The sequence below is a fragment of the Clarias gariepinus genome, chromosome 4 (genome assembly GCF_024256425.1).
Source record: "Clarias gariepinus isolate MV-2021 ecotype Netherlands chromosome 4, CGAR_prim_01v2, whole genome shotgun sequence".
NCBI classification, from domain to species: domain Eukaryota; kingdom Metazoa; phylum Chordata; class Actinopteri; order Siluriformes; family Clariidae; genus Clarias; species Clarias gariepinus.
The window spans coordinates 3,622,017-3,645,520 of record NC_071103.1 but is presented as its reverse complement, the minus strand read 5'-3'; the positions used below and the strand labels follow the sequence as shown (position 1 = coordinate 3,645,520).

Sequence of the window (23,504 nt, the reverse complement as noted above, 5' to 3'; positions counted from 1 at the left end):
GTTTTTGACCGAGGGGCGCTGTCACCGCTACCCAGCGTGCGCGTTAAGCGGGAACATATTTCATTTGGCATGCATGCATGAAATCCGTGTTAATAGGGCTACACTGAAACGATGACAAGCACGTTGTTTTTAATCACTCGACAGCTTGGCAGTAAATTACCGCGCGAAGGCTTGTTCAGCGCCGTGCTGCGTTTTCAACGTTGCTCCCAAGTTTCGCGCTATGTTTTAGGCTTTTGCCAAATCAAACACGTTTTGGACTAAAAACGCGGTGCTTTCTATAGCAGCTCCCGACTGAGCGATTTTTCTTTTTTTATGCTACAAAAACTCAATCTTGTGATTAAACACTAGTTACAGTCAAATGCCTAATTCCTCCATAATGTCAGAAACGACATGTTATATAATTAATTTCTGTTCAAAAACGATGAGACACACATTTATTTACATTAGAAGAAAAGCATGATTCGAGGGTTACGCCCATCTAGTATCTTGGCTTGCAAGACCTTAATCTGTCCAAGTTTTAATTATAAGCTTTGATAAAGACTGCCTGCCCCGGACTTTACAGTGTCCTCGTTACACAGGCTGTCCTAATCTTAAATTCAGCAGTGCGAGGGTTAAACCCTGGTCGCCTATCGAAAGGTTACACATTGTGAACAGCATGTCTGTGCTGGACAATACGGGAAGGAGGGGGGGACATGTTTTTATCGCTGCTGTCACCGCTGTCACTCTTGCTCGGCACATCCCCACAAAGGACTCCCCAATCTACACCGGACCTTCAAGGCTCAGGGGGATCAAAGCCAGCCAGATTGAAGGGCTGAAGAAAAGAGAAAAGAAGGGAGACACTGAAGGTAGAATGGGGCTCGGGATGGTACTCGAGCTTCACACTTCTATCTAGCGCTCTTCATCTAACACCCCTCATTCATGAAAATACGAATCGATAGTCGGTTATTTCTGAGCATGCTCGGTGCCGAAGTGACCCCGCAACCTCGTGCACTGGGCGATAAGGCGACTAAAAAGGGCTCTTGTTTGACTTGGATGAGCGAACGACACAGGGTGAGATTCCTGAGTCCCATGAGTCTCTTTCTTTTTTCTTTCTTTCTTTTTCTCTTTTTTTTTTTTTACATTGAATACATGTCTGATAAACAACAAAACAAACAGTGCACAGATCAGATTTGGCATGAGGATTTTGTGTATCCGTCCTCAGCAAAAGGACGTCTTCTTTTACCGCTTGCAAATTCCGACTACTAATAAGGTGTCAGTAACACAGCCGCCTCTTCCCGGAGGTGCCGGGGACCGAGCCAAAAGGTGTCCGTGCACGTCACATGTTAATTGCGGCGCCGCTGATTGGAGGCACAATGGTGTCTGAATTGGAACACGCCCCCTTGTTATCTCCCGGACAATGAGATAAGGGGAGACTCCAAATACTTGGCGAGTACTGGGGACCGGGCTGATATGTCAGCTGCCAGAGAGCGCTGGACCAAAGGGAGCGGATGGGGGGGGTTTGGGGGTGTGGGGGTTGGCTGCAGAATATCACAGGGACGAGAGACTAGACGAAAAACGAGCCATGAGTCAAGTCTATGGGAATTCTGTGTGTGGGACGTTTAGGTAGCAATTATGGAAGGAGTCTCCAGTGTCAGCGCTTTGGGGTACTTTACACGGCGTGGTCAAGCTGCTAGATTTGGAAGTGTAACGTTGTTAAAGTAACTTACTAAAGATTTTCTCTAGCACATCGTCCACCTTCGAAACACCACAAAGATTATGAAAAACAAGGGAGAAGTCGTCCCAGGTGTTTGGTTTTTTTTGTTGTTTTTTACCCCAGTACGCAAACATGTTTTTGTTGCCGCACTGTACGCAATTTCCTGTATCCAAGCGCTCTGTGAAAGTCAGTAACACGACAAAGGAAGCGAGCTAATTAAAAAGGCCAAGGCTTTAACTGCGTTCCTCTTAAAGTCCCCGGCCGCTCTTTACTCAGAACGAGCCACAAAAGCCAGTGAATAGACTGCGGCTACAGTGAATTGCTCTTCAATGGTGTGTGTGTGTGTGTGTGTGTGTGTGTGTGTGTGAGGACACACACACCCTCAGCAGTCAGTCTTTCAAAGCTTGTTTTTCTTTTGAAGAGGTGCTGAGAGAGACCCACCCCATTGTTATCTTTCTCTTCTTTTGCTTCACACACAGAAAACATACGGCGGCAGTGAAAAGGCTCGAGACTGTAAAAAGAGAAGAAGCGACAGAGAGAGAGGGAGAAAAAGAAAGAGAGCGAGAGGGAGAGAGGCCCCCGGACGTTCTGCCGCTCTGTGGTTTGGGACGGAGATGAAGGGGGTTCCACACATGTGCGCTCGAGTGGAACCGCAAAAGCTGCTGTGCAAACATCCAAATAGAGTTGCGCGCTTAGGGTCGGAGAGACGTCAGTCTGAGACGGCGTTTCCTTGTGGAACAGGAAGTCAAGGGCCGAGCAAGAGTGAGAGTGCGAGCCGATTAGACCTACATGACAAGATGACTGTTTCAGAGGACAAACATCGTTCAGCAGAGTGAGAGAATCATCTTGTGGTCGAGAAAAACGCAGGGGCGGGGCTTAACTGTTCCGGAAGGAATTTTAATTGAAGGCAATTAGGACGAGAACTCACGAGTGACTCGCTTTCCTAAAAATTACTGATATTCAAATATAGAAATCACTTGCCACTTTAATAGAAACATCAGCTTTTTCATGCAGTGACACAGATACAGAATGGTGAGGAAAAACTAAAAACAATTCAGTTCTATCATCTTTTTGATAGAGCAAAAGGTCCACACTGTAGCTTAAGTAACCAGTCATTACAGCTGTGACGAGCAGGAAAGCCTGAGAACGTGCAGGTGTTCCCGTTAAAGTGTCGACTGGCTTATTTGTGTCAGCGCCACTCATATTCACGTCAGCCGTGTAAAAAGTGAGAAGGGCGAGGAAGAAGGTGAAAAGCAGCCGATCTCGTCTCTGCCTGGTGTTTTAAATGGCGCCGCGAAAGCAAACAAGTCCCCGGCCGGCGCGCGGGTCTGTGGGAGAAAGCCGAGAAGCCTTGAAAAGGACACTTCCTCTCGGCAGGAGGAAGGAAAAATAAAAACGACCGGCTTTAGCATGTCAAAAGAGAGACGGGGGGAGCAAAGGAGAGAGGAGGGAGGGAGGGTTGGGCTGGAGAGAAAAAGAGAGGAGGGTTGGAAAAAAAAAAGGAAGAGTGATGAGACTGAGAGGACACTCTCCATGGGGTTTTTGGGGGGTTATATTCAGGAAATCAGGCCTATGGCTACCCCCTTCCTTCAAACACACACACACACACAGCCTGGCACACATGCTTGCTCTAAAACGTGGGGTTGCTTGGGGGACAGAGAAAGTGTTTGAAAAGGGAAAATGTATTCATCAACTTCATCAGAACAGGAACTTTGTGTATGAAGGGACTGCGTCGTGGATAACAGCCCGGGCGTACACAGGGGCAAAAACAACACCAGAAAAAAAAGAAAAGAAGAAATAAAATCTGTAATAATCCAAACACTGAAAAAGTAACTCAAAAGAGAGAGATAGATGGAGAGAGCTTTCCCCCCTTTCTCCTCTTAAATCCTTAGCATAATAGATTACTTAATGACCCCATATTTCAACTAAATTATGCAGAAATAAAAGAAAAAAAGGATAAATAAAGCAAAAGAAGAAAAAGAAGAAGTAGGGGGAGGGGTTAGGATAGGGTGAAGACTTGGCTCATGTAAGGAAGTCCCAGAAAGCCCTGCACCTCATCAAGTGGAATGATTTGCCCGGCGAGTCAGTGACACATGAGCGCACCTCAATACAGCAGGACAAACAAGGATAATTACTCAGCGGCACACAAACACAAACCCTCTGCCGTTTCCCTTCTCCTCCTCCTCCTCCTCCTCCTCCTCATGCTGCTGCCCTCGCTCCCCATGAAGCGCACACTCGGAGACAGCGAGCCATTCAGGGAGGTTCAGAGGTGCCGAGTGGCCTGGAGAGGCAGGGTCGTGCCGTACAGCGGCGAAGGGGTGGCTTTAACCACAGTGGAGGAAGGAAAGGACGCAGCGCACGAAGGAAGGCTCGATGACCGAGGCTCAAATCAAATCATAATCACGATAAATATATGTGTGAAAAATTTTTCTGTTTTTAAAAAAATGTCTAAAAACAACTGTTAGATAATTAACGCATTGCTATATGAATGGAATCACATCACAGTTAATTAAGGGGAAAAAGGTATTTTAATTTTTATAATAATAATCATTAAAAACTGACATTAAAAACAATACTAGCATTGTTTTAGATAAGATATTGTATTTAGTTAGATAAGATTTTTTTTTACAATGTCTATCATCAATATCCAAAGAATAAAAGCGAAATAATCAATGTCACATGCAGTTCCTTGAATGACCACTAGGAGCTGGTTTTAAAAGTGAGTGAATCCTGATTTATTAAACTGTTCAACTTTTTACTTTAAAAATGCTTTTGGTCTTCATAACTAGATTTCCCATTCATGACAACTGTACAGGGTTGTTTTTTAAATATATTTTTTTATCTAACTCATCAGTTAAAATTATATTAGGACATAATAATAAGGGGTGTGGCCTGAACTGCTAGCTGTTTGCTATGCATCACTTTAGCTAACCAGCTAACTGGAATTATTGTTGATTAACTTAAGTCAAGAATTTGCACAAGTGCACTTTATATTGTCTTTTTGTTTAGTTCTTAGCTAGTTTTGTTCATTTATGTTGCATGTATGTAGCACCGCGGTCCTGGAGGAACGTTGTTTTGCTTCACTGTGAACTCCACTGTATCTCCTTGAAATGACAATATAAGCCTGACTTGGAGTTGACGGGACGGGACACCGTGTAGGATATGAATAACGGAGTTAAATCAAACGCAAAGCAACATTATATAAACTAATGCTAGCCACCATAGCATTTTAGCTAAGCTAAAGCTAAGCTTGTGGAAACTGAGGTCATGTTCCTACTTGCGTGATGATTTGTCTAGTTGCACAAATGAAAATTTTAACTCATTAACAAACATCACACTTTAAACTGCTTATAGCGACTCGTAATGCTACATAAAATCCTGGCTCTGGTTACAACTAGAGCGGCGAATCACAGGTTGATTCTATTTTCTATCTGATTTAATAGCACTTATGTTTGTTGGCTGATTTTTCTTAAGAAGCAATATTTCGCAAAAGTATTTAAAAAAGCAAATTTTTTTAATATATACACATAAAAGAGAGGTCTTGTCTGTACATTGATGAGAACTTAATGATATCTGCACATGTCATACAGTACATTGGAGGATCAGAAACCAGTCTCAGATAAATTTCAGTCTGTATGTTCTCAACAGAATTTAATGTAACTAAAGTCCTTCGGTATTTGCCTGAAGTTAAACATGCACCATAAATTCATTTTAAATGTTGAGTAGCTGTGAAGTTATGAACGTTTAGCGGTTAAAAAAAAACAAAAAACAACAACAAATGTTTTCTTAATTTAACGCTTTTTTTTCTCGAGGTGGGCGTGGCTACACTTGTCACTCTAGAGAGCCAATCAAATGATCATAATACACCTACAAGCCGGCAAAATCCTCAAAACACACACACACACAACAGCGAGACAAAGCATGGCTTACTTAAGAAAATTATGTGTACACTATGAAAAACTATGAGAACCGTGTGTCATAAATGAAATAAAGATGTTGAGTAGTGGGAAAGTTATGAGCAGGTTTGTGCCTGATCAGATTATTTTTAGCCTTAACCTTCGAATTATTTCTACAAACTCTTCAACTGTCAACGACACGTACTAACGCTATTAAACATGTCTTGTACAAAGCGATAAACTATCACCACCAGTCTTCTGCTCCACATTCCAGTCCAGTAGGTGGCAGTAATGCATATTTCAAATGGCCCAAAAAAAATGCTAGTATTTTGCAGAAAACGCGAGCCATGTTTATTTTCCGCAAAAGCAGTGTGGTTAACTTTTAAGGAAATCTGCAAACAAATAAATTTAAATCTGCAAACTAACTTGTTGGTTCAACAAATCCATAAGATTGATTAAATTGCGTAATCGTCCTAATCGCACGGCTCTACTAAGAAAATAAAAAGTTCTTAAAAAACTTTTAGATAATGAATGCGTTAATATAACAACAGCCCGTCACTACAGTTAATTAAAGGTTGAACAGTTATTTTAATTCATTAGCACGGCTCTCTCAGTTACACTGCGTCACACGGGTTTTATTTATCGTACTGTATATAAGGAAAGTAGAAATGACGTCTAACGCTGGTAATTAATCACCAATAATCAGTAACATCTCCAGCCCTCAGAAGCTGCCTCCTGAGATCTTGCTACACCTTGTTTCTCCACGTTAATTAATCAAACGTTAATCGAAGTAATTAGTCTATGTGTGGCGAGGGCTTGAGGCGAAGCTCGCTATGCCAAACCACCCCCCCACCCGCTGACTCCGTCTGAGCCGCGAGCTGCTTCCTAAAGCATCACATCTACAAATGCGTACTGCTCAGAGCCAAGGAGTCTAACGTCACAGCTTTGTACAGAAAAAGAGCCGAGTCGAATTCCAGCACCCAAAAAAACACGCTGGTTAGTATGCACACTCAGCATTTTCGGTCACATGACCACATATGTGATATTTATCCGATCTAGAAGCACAAACTCAGATCGGACCGGAGTCCCATTCGTAACACATCAGATTTGTGCGTTCAGACAAAAAAAAAATAAAAAAATCAGATCTGTGTCACATTAGGATAAAAAATCGGAATTGAGTCACCTCTGACAGGTAATGTGAACGTAGCCTTATCGGTGTGATTCATTTTTATTACCGCCGCTGCCCTGTGGGGGCGACACATGGGCAAATTATTTCAGAAACAAAGTGCTCTCCTTATCAGAACTATTGGCTGTACTGGCCAAAGGGCGTCAAGGTGTGCATGCCGTGTGTGTGTGTGTGTGTGTGTATGTGTGTGTGTGTGTATGTGTGTGTGTGTGAGAGAGACAGTGAAGCGCTCACTGATGAGCGATAGCTCTCCACGACTGCCTGGACCTCCGGGACACGGAGGAGGGGGTTGGAGAAGACGGAGTGATGGAGACAAAGGTGCTTCCCGAAGTGTCTTAATGGGAGTGCGTGAAAGAAGAGGGGGAAAAAAAAGAGATATGAAAGGAAATTGATTGTAGAATGCAGCCAGTTTGGAAGCGTGAAAGTGAAAGAAAGAGAGAGAGAGAGAGAGAGAGAGAGAGAGAGAGAGAGAGAGAGAGAGAGAGACTGTTGCACCGAGCCCTCTCAGCATTTCCACACACAGGTGTGAGGCAATTAGACCTGCCTAGAAAAACACACATCTGCCAACTGCTAATTTAAGACGTGTTCTATTAAAGCTCAATGCACACACACACACACACACACACTCTCTCAGTCCATCTCTCTCTCTCTCTCTCTCTTTCTGGCCCTCGTGAAAGATTTATGAGCTCAGCCTAATTTATGACACACACTGAGTAAATCATAAATCCATCAATCTGGTTAAAGGACGACCCGAAGATCTGCTCGATTGATTGGTTCTATTCATCAAAAATAATTGTTCTAATTAATAACGTTAGGCCCCGGCGCCATGGCAACTCGGCTCTAGCACTCTCTAGTCCCGCAAGAGCATCGTGAGAATTAACTGCTAGAAACGTAGAAACGGATCTTATGTGAGTCTAGTGAACTTCACCACTGATATCACTGGATAATATTTTCTCATCATCTCCGGTTAGGTGTCTGCTCCAGCCAATCAGAGAGGGGGGGCACAAAAGAACACAAACAAGAAAGAAAGAAGACCAAGAAAGATAAAAATTAAAGTAAAATTTGAAAAGAAAGAGAAAGTACAAAAAAATAAAAAATTTTATTGAAAAAGAAAAAGAAAAAGAAAGGAAGAAAAAAAGGAAGAAGGTAAAAGTTTAACAAATGCATAATAAAAACAGGAAATGCAGAAAAGACAAAAAGAAAACAGAAAAGTCAAAAAGAAAAAACGACAGAATGAATGAAGAAAGAATGAAAGAAAGACAGAAAACTGAGGGAAAGCACAAAAAACCCAAACAAAAAACAAAGAAAGAAAGAAAGAAAGAAAGAGTAAATGAAAACTGAAGAAAAGCACAAAGGACAGAAAGAAAGAAAGTATGAAAGAATGAAAGAAAGAAAAAAACAAGTGAGATAAAAGTCAAGAATGAAAACAGGTTAAGCAAAAACCAAAGTGGAAAAAAGGTGAAGAGAAAAAAAAAAACGAAAGAAAGAGTAAATGAAAAGGCAAGTATGAAGGCCAATGTGAGCGAGTCTCAACTTCAGTTCAATTCATTTCAGTATTCTCTGTACAGACGCTTTTACTGCTGTCACAAAGCTGCACTACAGAATTAAAACATTCATAGAAAAAATTATTATAAATCTGGAAATTAATTAGAAAAATGTAAAGAAAAAAGTATAAATTATAATTATATAATCGCAAGCTGAGTGGCAAAAAAACACTCCCTGAGAAGACGAGAGAAAAAACCTTGGGGGGAACCAGACTCGACAGGGAACGCTTTCTCATCACTTAAAGCCGTTATGGGAAAAATAACGAACTTAAAGCTGGTAAAAGTAACTCTGCTTAGCATTATGGTGACTTGAGGACACTTAATGAATCGCTTTTGCTCTCTCTTTCTTACACACACACACACACACACACACACACACACAAACCTCACTTAAGGGGAAGTATGCGTTCCCAACATCCCATATCCAATATAACATTTCCTGACAGTGAAAAACACTCCGGCTGCCCGGCCACTAGCGAGTGCTGCCGACTGGAGTGTGAGAGCGGGATATCAGCATCAATAATCCTTCGTGGAGTCTGGAGACAGAGCTCGGCTGCCAGACGCCGTTCCTATCTACTCCACAGATGAATAAGAGGCACCGCTACTCCGACCGAGACACTGGAATACAGCTGAGCTCTTTTCATAATAACTGTTTAAAGACACACACACATGCAGGGTCTCTCTCGCTCTCTCTCTCTCACACACACACAAATTTAAATGACTATATATATCATATTGATCTGTTACTACCGTGAATGGTTTAAATTAGAGAACTGCCTTTGAACTGCCTACTATTCGGTAATCATTATATTTTAGGAACATTATTAAGTTCCTAATTAATTAATTAGAAATGAGCCAATTAGTTATAAGCTTAGGTGTAGTTATACATGCAGATGTGGGTGGAAATTCAGGTGCAGGTACAAGTGTGTGTTTAAGTGTAGGTGTAGACAGTGGTCGAATTGTAAAAAAAATATATAATAAATATGATTATTATTATTATTATTATTATTATTATTATTAATAATAATAATAATAATAATAAAAGTGATGTGTGGTGAAGTATTTGTTCATTTATTTATTTATTTTTAGGTGTGGGTGGGGGGGGGTGCAAAATACTTTCAAAATCTGTTAAATTTTTAAAAACAGTTTTATTAACAAAATATAGGCTTAATTAAATCAGTTTAGAGCCATCAAAACAAAACACATGCATTTACACATGCAAATGGCAAAACTATCATTTGATCCTTTCATATGGGGAGGATTATAGGAGTCGAATAAAAATCGACATAAGTAATTAAATAAGTAAAATTAATAGTACTGTAGTTTTGTATAACCATGCACCTCTCTCTCTTTCACACACACATACACACAAAAACACAAACACATGTCATCAAATTACTATTATGCAATTTAAAAATCTGATTTTAACCCTTTTCTACCCAAGCATGTAGGTGGCGCCACAAAGTCTAATGGAAAAACATGTTAAACTAAATCCTTGGCTTTCATCGCATCTCCGCTGGGAGGAGTTGTGTGTGTATGTATCATAACTTCAATTCTCTTCTTTTTTGAAATATGTCAAAAGCTGTGCTTAAACTGTTCTCTTGGCCGTTGCAAAAAAATGCAAACAGCGCGAAATGTAAGTGCAAATGTGGGTATAACTGCAGGTGGAGGTGTAAGTGCAGTTATGGGTTAACAGTCAGTTAAGTTTTTCAGTGCGTTTGTAAAACCCATCAAGCTCCATGATGAAACTGTCTCTCATGAAGACCTTCCCAGGAAAGCAAGACCTAAACTGACCTCTGCTGCAGAGGAGATGTTCATTTAGAGTCACCAGCCTCAGAAATCACCAATTAGTAGCAGATATACATCTCAATATCAACTGTTCAAAGGAGAATATTGTGTATTTTGGATAAAAGTCTTCAATATTGATTTACAGTGTAGAAAGAAATGAACATCAGAAACGACCATGGAGTTAGAAAGTGTTTGCTAACTTTTGAACGGTAGTGTGTAAGCATTCGTATAGCTATGCGTGTAGGTGTTAATGTAGTAAAAGGTACAAGTACAGTAAGTGCAAGAGTAGCTACAGGATGCACAGCTGTAGGATTGTACCTGCTGCTATCAGCTCCAGGCTTGGTGTATCCCTCCAGCGCTCCCTCCCACACGCTGTTGGCCATGGCGTTACCGATAGCCGTCATCACCATGCTCAGCTCCACAGGCCAGTCGTCCAGGTCCAGCGAGCGCACACGGGACAGGTGAGTGCCCAGGTGCCGATGGATCCCTGAGCACTCGATACAGATCAGCGCTCCGAGGTTCAGACTCGCCCAGTCTGGATCTACGCAAGGGAAAAATAAACACAAATAAATATATTTCAACTGAAGAAACGCAGAGTGATATCTGTTTTGTCAAATAGTGCACACACATACCCACACATGCACACACCATATATGCACGTGCTTAAAGAACGCAAACTGGGAAACTCACTGGGGGAGTCGCAGTCCACACAGAAAGCGTTCCCTCTCACGTTCCTGATGGACTGGATGGTCATGGCATCGCTCTGGCTCCCTAATCGTGACTTGAGTGGAGGAAGATTAAGTTAGAGATCACAAAGAATAAAAGAGTGCAAGCATGTGTGTGTGTGTCTATGAGATATGAAAGAGAAAGAGAGAGAGAACATCTGTGTAAATGAAACAGAGAGAAGAGAAGAGACGTTCAGTGAGAAGACAAAAATGGGACCTGTCAGTCTTAATACACATTTCTCTCAATGCACCAAATGTACTTACGTTCACTCTGCGAGGTCAAAAAGATGAGAGAAGAAATACACACACGGAAGAATAAGCTGTTACATGATGTGATATATGATCGAAACATCCTTGTACACACTTTTCTTTAAAAAATTACCAGAATTAGTGTCCTTTCGTTTGATTTTGCGAGATACAGTTTCCAACAATATTGGTCCCACATTAGACCCTTGAGGAATACCCTTCAAATATGTTAGAACTTTGAGCACCTGACTGATGATTTGATCTTGAAATCCACAATGTAACCTGGGTTATGACATACATTAAGAAAAAGAAATATAAATATATGTTTAATTTTTACCTTATTCTTGCTACTTTCACATGACTGTAAGCTGGCAAATATCTGACTCTCGATGGCTTGGACCCAGAGCTCTCTCTCGTCGTACGTCGACGCCTCAAAGTGCCACATCTGTCCAGTGAGGGACACGATGATGAACTCAAATGACTCTTCTTGCTCTGAAAACAAGATGTTTATTTTAGGATTAATGTTGGTTCAGACTGCAACAGGTAAGCAACCAACAATGTTTAGCTTTCCGTCAGTCTCCAGACAAAACAACGCATGCACATAGAAAGGAAAAACACATATCGCAGCTCAGGCGCAAAGCTAAAAAGACAGCAACAGAAGGCGAACGCGAGTTCCTGTCATCAATTCCAGTAGCCGCGGCACATCAGCATTATAAAAATCGACTCATTTACAAGGTAAACATATCCATTAGAGCTCTTATCTCATTATCATCCAATCGCATTACAGAGCAGCCCGCCTAACTAGAATCTAATGTGAGTTAATCATTCGGGTCATGCTAATTTCCACCTCGCAAACACAAAGCGAGACAAAGGGGCACACGTCGGCCGACGCAACAAGAGGCGAGAGGTGAGGAGTAAACTATCAGCTCAGCGATAATTTGCTTGATGATCATTTCGCAACCGTGATGACTTTAACGTATTCATAACGATCAGGTGGGAATAATTGGGAAATGTAGCTGCTTGGGTCATCGGGATATTCGGGATATAATCTGAAATTGAAGTAATTTCTATATTAAAAATAAATTAATTAAAAAACCTTTAATACACAACAATACTTGAAGAAATTCAGCAGTAACCAGTTTATTAGTTCATACGCTGATTAACAGCGCAGTTAATGAAATCAATCACGCGACGCAGATATGAAGTGCTACAGAAATCCCACTTTAATTGCTTCCCTATCCGACTTTAAATCTAGTAAGAGGAACCGGCGTGCCAAATAACAGATGTACGATTACACAGAACACGTCTTACTCTTCAAGCGCGGCTCCACAGCCTCGAGGCGAAAACAATAATCCAATTAGCTCGACACCGTCTTCAATTATCTGATTTCATTCGCGGGACTCGACTCCAGGCAGGCGATCGATGAAACGGTGCCAGGAGGTGTGTATCTAAATCAAGGACTAAAGGGTGAGGGAGCACCGCCCCGGACACTAGCAATCCTTTGTTTACTTTTCAGGCTGTCTAAGGCTTAAGAAGTCAATTGCAGCGAATACATTGATGCTAATTATGAGTAAAGATGTCATAATTATTCAGACACATAGTAAAAAAAAAAAAAAGCAAGGAAAAACTGAGAGCTTGGTGCAGGAGTACATGTTTAAATAGAAGGTGCGACAACAACAACTTGTTTTATGGACGTTCGGATCATGGTGTAGAGAGTTACCCTTAGCATCTTGGATGAATTTCTGACAAAATGTCCTGCTTTCTCGTATGTGGTAGACGGATTTCTATGGCGGCCTCTCGATAGATCCTTCTAACAGGTTTTCGTTTTTCAGTGAAGTCAATGCAGTTCGACTCACAGAATGTGACTCCTAATCTCGATTATCTGCACCAGAATTAATTTTGTGGCATATAACCCTTAAATTAGGTCGCTTCGTTTCTAGGACGTCGCACCAAATATAGTCGGGTAATTAGGGGGGAACGTTGTGCGGTGAATACAACTGCAAGATCTTGGCCTTTACACCATGGTTAATTTTCATCTGTGAATAAAAGTGCCCACGGAAACAGCATGTAGCTCATTATCAACTGGAAGCAAAACAAATTTCCGTGACGTAGTTGTATGTTGCATAGCTAGCTAGTTTAATTACATGCTGTTAAGCAGTGCCAGACCGGGGCGTGCATCTTAAGATATTTTCATATTACACTATACATATATGTGTGTTCGTTTAGTTTTTTTGTTTCTCCTTTATTGTTTTGTCCTGTTCATCGTTGTGCAGGAAGCTCTGCTCTGTTTCGTCTTGTTCTTCCTCATAACGCTAGCACGTACTCTAATATAATTATCTGGAATTCCGACGGGTCCTCTGATTACACACCTACAAATCTAAACACAGACAATTACCTCGTTGGCTGGTCATCTGAAAAAATTGCCGTTACGACAAGTAATTTCCGTATGCAAATCGAAAAAACATCAAGCTTCCATTGCCTGTGCTTTCGAAACAAGCGTCAAGCTCAACAACTTCGCTCGAGCCGCGTCTTTGAGTCACTCCCGGGTCTTGAGGGGAAACCAGTTTTTAAGACGCTTGCGGAATAATGCTTTAGAGAAACGCCCGAGCTGTATTAATGCTTGGTGTTAAAGGAAACGTGTGTAAATAGCAATAAAAAAAAAGCCGTATGGATGGCTACGCTGTAGATTTGCGTCAGCAACAAGTACGCTGGAATTGAGATATAAAAGCGAAGTGGCTGTGCGATTCAATCTGGATGAACTGGCGGTGCAATATACCCTAATTAACACAATTAAACAGGAGTTCAAGATAATGAGTAGGGAAGTTAAAGCTTTGTATTTCCTCTCTCTCTCTTGGCTTCCTTCCAGATTCCCATGCATCGGAAATTCAATGGACAGCTTTTCTTTTTTTTCTCGGTCTTGCTGGTGTTGTAACTGCAGACGATGCAGGCCATTAGCGGAAGCAGCTTTAATCGAATGTAATTGGAGTCGTTAACCTTACGGAAGCTCATCAGCACTTCGGCATGTGCAAATATTGTGACGTGTAGGGACGCGGCACTCTACGGGAGACATATGGTGGCCAATCTGCTAACTCCAACATTATAGAATACGACAATGTGTGCGCGTTGTGTACGGTTAGCTGTTGAGTGAGCGTCTCAGAATTCACTCAGGTGAATCCCCCCGATTCTGATTGTAGTCTGGGAGCAGATGCTTCAGTCCCAGACCTCCGGGCTTGTAGGATGCTCTCGCGCCGAACACAGCTGGAATAGTTGTCGCGTCCCGATTGCTATTCTGTCAGAGTCCAGTGCTATGATCCATTAAGCCATGTTCGGTGGATTATTGAACCCAAACGGTATTCTTACGTGCTACTAATTTTTGACATAAAAAAAAAAGAGAGAGAGAGAGAGAGGGACAGAGTGAAAGATACAGTATAGTGGCTGATAAAAGGTGCAAGGTGCTAGTCATTTGCTGTGAATTAACAGGCAGTTGGGAGGAACCGAGCCCGCTGGTGCCATCTGTAAATGTCAGCGCTGGCGCTTGCTCATTTTACACATCATTAAAGGCAATATTCCTAACCTGTATTAGAGCAATCAGCACAGGGCCATTACCAAGACAAGCCTGGGGGGACACAGGGGCAAACAGAGAGGAGGAGAAGAGGAGAGGAGACGACAATGCGCTCTCTATCTCCCTCCAACACACAACGGTCATAGAAAAACATCCCTGTGCCCACACACACACACAAACAATATTCCTGTAATGAGATATACGGACAATTGGATAAGCGTGACCGTCCTCGCCGCCGCTACACCTAACACCAGAACTCTCAAAGTCCGACCCTGTGTGTATCTATGTCTTGGTGTGAGCGCGCGCGTGTGTGTGTGTGTGTGTGAGACTGTGTAGCGTGGCATGCGAACAATAATCTTGTTATTTCTGCCTCCGAAGTGCGGCCCTCCACAGCAGCTCCATTAGAGAGGCAGGAGCTCGGGGGAGCACTTGGGGAAACGAGAGCGGGTTGGAGAATGACAAAACAAAAGTATTGAGATAAACACCCTCCATTAGGCCAGGCAGTTAAAGCTTCATTTGCTACCGGCCGCTTGGACTCCCAGCGAGGCAAGAGTTAACCCTTTATCCACTCAAACCAACACGGCCTCCGTAAAAATACAAAATATAACTGATACTGCAGCGCAGGTCATTGATTCTCGCGTTCCGATGAGCCGAGATACTGCAACCTTGCTCAAACATTGTACTCGACAGGTTCTTAAAAGACGACGCTAATTGATTGACGTCATGTACTACTTTCGTGTTGTTGTTTTTTTTTATTCCGAGCTCTGGTTCTTCCATAACTCGAGGGTGCTGCACAAATGAAAAGTACAACGTAGCTATAATTCATTTTGTGATATGCTGTTATAGGAAAAACAACCAACCTTAGCGTGGAGGTGGAATCACATCACGCCGTCCAGTGACATTATAGTCGTTAATACTGTAAATGCCATAAGACACAGAAACTACTTTTACAAACAAATTAAACAGTTAAGGGACCACAATTCTGATCAACTCTATTTAAGAATAACCTGATCAAGTCCTGGTTTATCTAACCCATGCTCAAAAACTAAGAAAAAAAAAACAAACAAACAAAAAACGACAAGATGTAACTGAACCAGCCTGATGATCAAAATCGACCTTTCCAACGAGCCCTCGCCCAGCTCCCTAGCCCCAAGGGCCGGGGAGATACACCCGAAAAGGCCCCGGAGCTTGCCGGCCGCTAGCGGGCGCCCCGAGCGACTCACCCCCGCCAGACTCGCCAGCCTTCTGGGGCTCCACCGGACCTTTCCAACGAGACCTCCGCCAGCTCTTTAGCCCCAAGGGCCGCGGAGATACACCCGAAAAGGCCCCGGAGCTTGCCGGCCGCTAGCGGGCGCTACGAGCGACCCACCCCCGCCAAACTCACCAGCCTTCTGGGGCTCCACCGGACCTTTCCAACGAGACCTCCCCCAGCTCTCTAGCCCCGAGGGCCGCGGAGATACACCCGCTCGAACCCCCGGAACTCTAGCGCCGCTTACCGGCCGGACCGAGCGACCTACCCCCGCCAAACTCACCAGCCTTCTCGGCCTCCACCCGACCTTTCCAACGAGCACTCCCCCAGCTAGGTGGTTGAGTTCAGACAAGATGAAATCTTCTCTCAAACCTATCCTTCTAGAGTACGGAAAAATAAAAAACTTGCTTAACCTTTTTTTCCTCCCCCGAAAGCTACCGCACCTTTGATTTATGATGCTTCAAAACAACTAAAATTCAATTTCTGCATTCAGCGCTTGTGATTGCCTCATAAATGAGATAAACTGATAGCAATTTATTCAAGGATCCAACCCACCTGTCTCACTCTCTCTCCCTCACACACACAGAGTCTGTGTCTCCACATGAGTGCCTCCCATACTTAAGCAATATGTCTGTATTCTGCATGCGCTCTCCAGAACAGACAAGCACACGCTAATAGAACCTTTCAGAACAGAAGCAAGGGGAAAGAGACGACGACTCTTGATGGAATGCAAAAGTTTTTTTCTGTCGCTTGACGTTCAGGCCTCCCGGTTCTGACAGCATCCGTGTGTAGCGGGACGTACCGCCGTCTTTCTGCACCGTCCCTTACTCCAGGAGGACAATGAGAACCCACCATGCCTTGCGATCCCCCTTGGGCCCTTAATGTCAGACATCACTCACTACCAGGCCATTAAAACCCCTTTAAGACCCTTCAATCAGTCAGGAGGCTCCCGCTGGGCTGCGTCACGTCACGTCGCGCCACGCCGCCTCGTCTCCTCTCATACCTTTACGGCTTCTCTGTAGCCAACTAAGACCGGGAGCTGGCTCTGATTTGGCTACGAGCCGGTGAAACAATAACGACGATGAGCAGAATCATTACCGTCACGACACGCTGGTGACAATTTGTGAAGGACAGCGCACATCAGCGTGATTGAGTGGCCCCCTTGAGTGCGAATAGCCCGAGAGAAACGCTTTTGTTTTCTCAATGCCACCCAATTATGGGTCTTCATTCGTCACACGGGCCGTAGCGATGGCACGCAGGTGATGAGTTAGTGACATATTATCTCCGTCACCCGAGAACAATGGCATGAATCGAAGCTGTGGAGAAGAGCGCCAGTCATGCTTTCAAATGAGGTATATGATCAACTGGGAATATTGGCTGCATCACGGGTTGGACAGCAAACAGGTTCCTCTAGGGGTTCCCGCTGCTTCCTGTACGTTTGACCTTTTACAGGTTCCTTTCCACCAGGAATCAAACTTAACATTATGCAGAAGGTTGCATTATATAGGGAACCTCATTAAAAGCGTTAGAACCAATCGACAACTCAGATTATTGAGTGTGAGAATGCGAGGACGTGTCTTACCTTCGTTCCCTGTCGACAACCCGTCAGGTTTGGTGATTCCCGTGCTCTTTTTCCTCCGGTGCTTTTTGCGGTTGGCGTGCGGTGAAGGCGGTGGTTCCAGTTTGGGGCTGGTTGGTCCCCCTAGTCCGGTGGTGGCACTTAGAGAATCCAAAGTCCCATTGGCTGGAGAGAAAGAAGACTGCAGGTTAGTTCGATTCACCGGTCTTATTGGCCATACTGGAGTTCCCATTTACCCGTCGAACAGCAACCTTCGGTAGAAATTTGGTTGGAGATCAGTTTTTTATCTTAACGGATATGTCTTATTAAACTTATCATGTAAACCAACACAGTCACCTCCATTTCTATACCTTAGTATGGAGAAGAAAAAAAAAACCCTAGCACTAATCAGAACCTGGAAATCAACAGCGGTGTGATAAGGTGCTTCTTGATACATGCTAACCTGCCATTCCATAATGGCTTGAGTGTGGTGTAAGTATGATGGTGTGTCTGTCTGTGTGTGTGTGTGTGTGTGTGTGTGTGTGTGGAGGGTGTCAATAGGCACAATAGGTAAAGGGTGGTCATATTTCTATGCCTCCTGACACGTGGACATCACTTTTCCATCCCCCTAGGACACCATTATCCACAAGCCCTAGGGCAGAGGGGCCTTGGCAAAGCAGACCTCATATTGCTACACCCTCACACACACAAACACACACACAAACACACGTTCGCAGTGTGTGTCAGATCCTGGCAGCCCTTCTATTGTCTTGGCATCAAAAGCTCATTGTGGTGGTACACACTCTATTCATCTCAACAGGCCTGGGGTGGATATGTGTGTGTGTGTGTGTGTGTGTGTGTGTGTGTGTGTGTGTGTGTGTGTGTGTGTGTGGACAGTGGTCTGGGAACATCTGAAAACCCGTGGTGCCAAAAGCTGCATATTCTAATGGCGGTGACGACCATTAGCCGGCGCGGAACATTAGACCTAATTTGGAAGATCCCTTCAGGGAGTGCAGGCTTAGCGCCGTCTTTAAGAGAAGAGAAAAGAGATGGCACCCATGTGGGGGGTAGAAGAGTCTCAGCTACAGCCCTAACATCTGCCTTGGGCTGCACGCGCTCGAGCACGGGCTGGCATCGAGCTAGGCGCTTCCTGGTTCAAAGCATTTTCGCATTGCATATTTAGATAACTATCTAACCTTTCGTCGTGATGCGCGACGTTAACGTGTTATTTAATCAAAAACACATCGAGGTCGTAATACCGGGATTGATCTTCTACATGGAGTGCATGCGGCTTATTTGCAATCATTTGCAAGCTTGCCGTTCAGTATATAATCACTTATCGTTTGTGTGGTCATAGCTGCTCCATCACTCCTTATCTCTGGGTTAAAAACTTGTTCCTGGTTAATGGGTTTTAAAACTTCGATTTGGAATATATTTTTTTAAATGAAACGCTTTTACTATAGGGTTGTACACAGGACTGTTAAAGGTTCCCCCAGGAGGGGTGGAATCTTGAGAGTGGAATACAGAAGGTTTTTTTTGGACACAAGGAAGCAAGGAAATCTTGAACACATTGAGCGAGGGCTGTTAATCCACAGAACAATCCAAAATGCATAAAGTCAGCGATGCCACACTTAAAAACCGTTTCCTGTTGTCAAGGAGTGGGACGAGCCATTGCCAGAGTCTTGCTAGGCTGCTCTCAGGAATTGATAGCCTGAGTGGCTTGGCAAGGGGATGACATTTGACTTGTGGCAAGGTAACCACAACAAGTTAAACAACTCAATTTGGGTTTTAACCAAATCAACCACTTCTAATACCTCTATCTTCTTCCCAATCTGGTGCACCTGTCAGCTAAATCCGACCTACCACCGTACAGCTACCAAGCAGGGATGCTAAACGCTAACACATGCTTTCTCATGTGAGTCATGACCAATCTCAACTTTTGGGGCAGTGTCTTACACTCACTATCAAGAGCTTTCCTTCTCGTCCACATACATGAGCTCAGAGCTGCCCGTGATTGGCCAGAATGACTGTGACCAACAGTGAAGAGAGAATTCAGGCCCCTCCGACCAAGAGCCGAAAAGTTCAGCTCTTGACTGAAATCGTAATTTCAACCAATGGAAAGTGAGCCACATTACTCAAGGTAACTCTGGCAAAACTTTATTATACGAGACAATTGGTTAAATCTTTTTCTAGGATGATGACAAAAAGGTTTAACCTTAGTACAACGGCGGGTTGTTAGGTTTTGATTAGAAATTATGTTGCTCTCAAACTGGTGGATTAAACGGGGGATGTTACGTTTAAACTTGTTGCTAGCTTACTGAAACTAAAAGGTGAAGTCGTTAACAATAAGAGCACCATTCTATGGAGGAAGCTCAATTAGAACAGGTTTATAATGAATGAATTACAAAGTGATGGAAGACTAATTGAATATATGGTGAATTAGCATTGGGAGGAAAAAAAAACCCTAACAGTTCAACTATAATTCTCTTCAGCAAGGACGGTCATAATGGTTGTTTAATATTGATTGCACTTGGCGTCGTGCTGTCATACCCCAAAGTTGATTGTTTTCCAAATACAATAGGGTCTTTTTTAGATTGATTTTTTAAAACCGACATTGCAGTTTTAGTCAAATTGTTGTGGCGCAAAATTTAAACTTCAAGCTCCTGTTCGTACTTCCTTCATTCTTTAGCCAGCCTCTCTTTTTTCCCTTCTCTGAAGAAAAAGAAACCTACTGCAAACTTTTTCTGTTGTAAAAACTTTTCCGGTGTTTAAAATTTCCGGTATCCTGAAACTGGAGACTTCTTCCTACTAAACAAGTGACGCTATTAGAATTTGGACACTTGTGATTTTGACCGAACAGAATCAAGAACGCAAAAGCGGTACAAAAATAAATACTTTACATTTAGGGTAAAAATTATAATAAAACTAGATTTCGTAGATAGGTTTGAGAACGGTTTGTGCGCAAGTTGTTGTTTTTCCTTTATCCTCCCACTTAAAGTCCTTTCTGCTATTACAATTATTATTACAGTGACTAAAGCCGCAAGCAAGCAGACCGTAATTGCTCCGGCGATAAGAACGTGGCAGGAGCTGACGCTTTCTCGTCTCTCGACACTGCTCCCGTCATTGATATTCATGACTATTAGGTGCCGTTCGCGCTCGCTCGTTCTGAATGGAGAAGCACGGTGCACAGCTGCCACACACGTTGTGTTCGGCGTCGTGAACGTCTGTTTCAATTTCCACACTCCTCTTCCCCAACAGCCCCCCCGGGACCTATCATTAGCCAGAGCAGACAGCTGGGGGCAGAGGGGCTCCTGAGAACACCGTTCACACACACGCACGCCGTATGGCGCGAGGGGGAGAACACCCAACCTGTTCGGTGCCAGAGGGTGTATTGTGTGTGGAGCGTGAGGTTAAAGTGGAAGCTTGCCCCTGTCTCTCACACAGGACCTGTAATTCATTCATACGGTTTGACTCGCACAATCAGAGTCAGTCAACGAACGAACGGCACCCGAAAAAGCCCTGCGAACCGTAACGGCTACTCGCCTTAAATCAGAAGAAGGTACGACACTTTTTAAGCCTGAAAGCAAAAGTGCAAATTCAATTGCATGAAATCGTTGCATGAAATCGAAAACAGGTCAGTGTTTGCTGGTACACTTGATAAGAAGCAGATGGGACAGTAGCTTAGGGATAACTCGCACCTCCAAGGTTGGGAGTCTAAATCTCACCTCACCTCAGGTCTTGATATGTTTTCCCCTGGGTACTGTGGTTTCCTTATACATGTGGTGTTGGCACATTTGTGTTTCCAAATTGCCCCTCGTGTATGAACAGGTGTACGAGTGTATGCTTATCCCCCAAAACCCATCCAGGGTGTACCCTGCCTAGTACCCCACGTTCCCTGGGAAAGGCTCTAGGGATGGCTGGTATAAATATTGCATGCATGGATAGGCTTGAGATTCTGTTTAATACCAGTCTGGAAGGAGTTAACCTGTAGACATACTTTTTTGTTTTCTTTTTTTAACGCAGCCTTAGAGGAAAGAGATTAAGAGGTCCGGATAGTCACTCGCCACCTAGTTAACCATCAATAACCTGCAATTTGTCCGCTATTCAAATCTCAGCGCTGACCCGCTTAATTACTACTCATATGTTCTGATGGAGACCGCTTCAAGATTAAGAGCCAAAGTGGCAGGCCAGCCAGCTCGGCAGGAAGTGCGGCGAGATGAGTTTGGCATTAGCGGCGCGAGCGAGGAGCTGTAATGAAGCACGGGAGGGATCTGCAGCCGTTCCGAAACTAAGGCCCCTTTTTTTTTTCCTCCACCTCCCCTTCCTCCCTCCCTCCACCAGAGGACGAGGCGGAGGAAAGAGGTGGCGAGCTAACCTGCAATTACAGCCCATTACCATCCCGGCGGGAGATGGAACTTAAAAAAGTGCTGTGTTCTGGTGATGAGGGCGAAAGGTGGAAACTCATTTCTTCAAGTGTGGACGAACTTTCTCCGGTAATCCGAGTGAGACTGCGAAGTGGTAATTTTTATATTTTTTCTTCTATGGTGAAGAAACCTGTATAGCACATACCCACCCCCCACACCCCAGCCCACCCCCACCCGTAATCAAAGGCAATAGCGGCAATTAATGAAAGTAGTGAAAAAGACAGGGAGAAAAGAAAAAAACCTTGAACACAATCACTACCTCCTTCTTATTATAGTCAATTAGAGCGTGCTAATCAAGGTGCAGACGGCTGCTCTCGGCAAACGAAATGTCAAACTTCATTACGGCCGCGTTCGCAGCCTCTTCAACCGCCACACCCCTCCCTCCAGCCCTCTCTCTGCAAATCCCGAACGCATGCTACCATCAATCGGCAATCACTTTGTTTAAGCACAAGAGGAGTCATGAGCTAAGGGTAGGTATGAAGATATCCAGCATTCATCCGCAAAAACCTCATGCCGATTAAGAGTGCCTCGATTACCGCAACAAATTTATAATAACCGCTGTTTTTTAACCCTAGTGGCATGGAAATCTTGATTCAGCCATGTTTATTTACTGCAAGAAACAAAAATCGTGCCACGTACAATAACTACTTTTAATGTGAGCTCTGCGTGAACGCACTTCTCTGTGAAGAAATGTGAGCATTTTTGAAAAGGAGTCTCCAGTGTCGGGCCTGTTTTTGCAGGAGGACATTGTAACATAACAAGCTGTGTTATTTTGGTTTAAATCACCGTAAATAAGAGGAAAAAGATTAACAACTGTTATATACGAAGTAATAACAGGAAGTCCAGGTAACGCTCCGCAACAATAAAAGTCGCTACTAATACTACGGATAGAATTTATGATGTATCGCGCATTACAAATGTATCATGGTGTGTTTATGAAGTCGGAGAACACTGTGCGCAGTTAAAGTAAAATTAAATTAAAAAAATCCTTAGACGTTTAACGTCGGCAAGCTCCGTGTCGCGCTCTCGTCATTTCATAGACGGCGTCGCTCCTTAAATAAAACGGAGAAGCCTGCTCAGTGTGATGCATCGTACGGGTTTTGAGACTTCATCAATCCGAGAGCGCTCATCGTCTTCCTTCATCATCTACGCCATGATTCCGCGTGCTGACCTTCAACCAGCCGGAGCAGGGATGAATTAACGACTGCCGTTTGACTCCGTTTGGTCCTCCCTTTTTTTTTTTTTTTTTTTTTTAAAGAAAAGTTTAATTTATGAATTTTGTACAGAAACCGATTCGAACTGAAGTCGTTTCTCTCGATCGCCGGATTCATTCGAGTCGCTTTGGGAAGGCGTTTACCTTCTAATTATAGCTACGATGCCAAATTGGATTATAATAAGATTGCATGAGAAGTAGAAGCGTCTAACAATCTGCAGTCATGGTTCTCAAAACGGCAATAAAATCTCAATAATCCAGAGCTGATAAACAGGCGACCATTTTTGATCACTGTTGAGACGTTATGCTGTAGTTATTCGGTTTTCATTTCAACCAGTTTCTCAGATTGATTAATTCCAACCTCAGGAACGCGTTTTTCTTGTAAATATCTTAACTGTGACTTAAATATTTAACTGCGAA

General features: G+C 43.4%; 1 protein-coding gene across 2 annotated transcripts in view; it reads right to left on the bottom strand.

Moving 5' to 3' along the window:
- The window catches only part of agap3 (ArfGAP with GTPase domain, ankyrin repeat and PH domain 3), a 128,129-nt gene that overhangs the window by 1,464 nt on the left and 103,161 nt on the right, over positions 1 to 23,504 (bottom strand). For both annotated transcript variants that reach the window (XM_053494235.1, XM_053494234.1), the window contains exons 13-16: positions 17,472 to 17,633; positions 11,416 to 11,570; positions 10,798 to 10,888; positions 10,426 to 10,648 (exon numbers count right to left, since the gene is read on the bottom strand). In XM_053494235.1, coding sequence (XP_053350210.1) covers positions 10,426 to 10,648; positions 10,798 to 10,888; positions 11,416 to 11,570; positions 17,472 to 17,633 — 631 coding nt within the window. The remainder of the gene's footprint in view (positions 1 to 10,425; positions 10,649 to 10,797; positions 10,889 to 11,415; positions 11,571 to 17,471; positions 17,634 to 23,504) is intronic.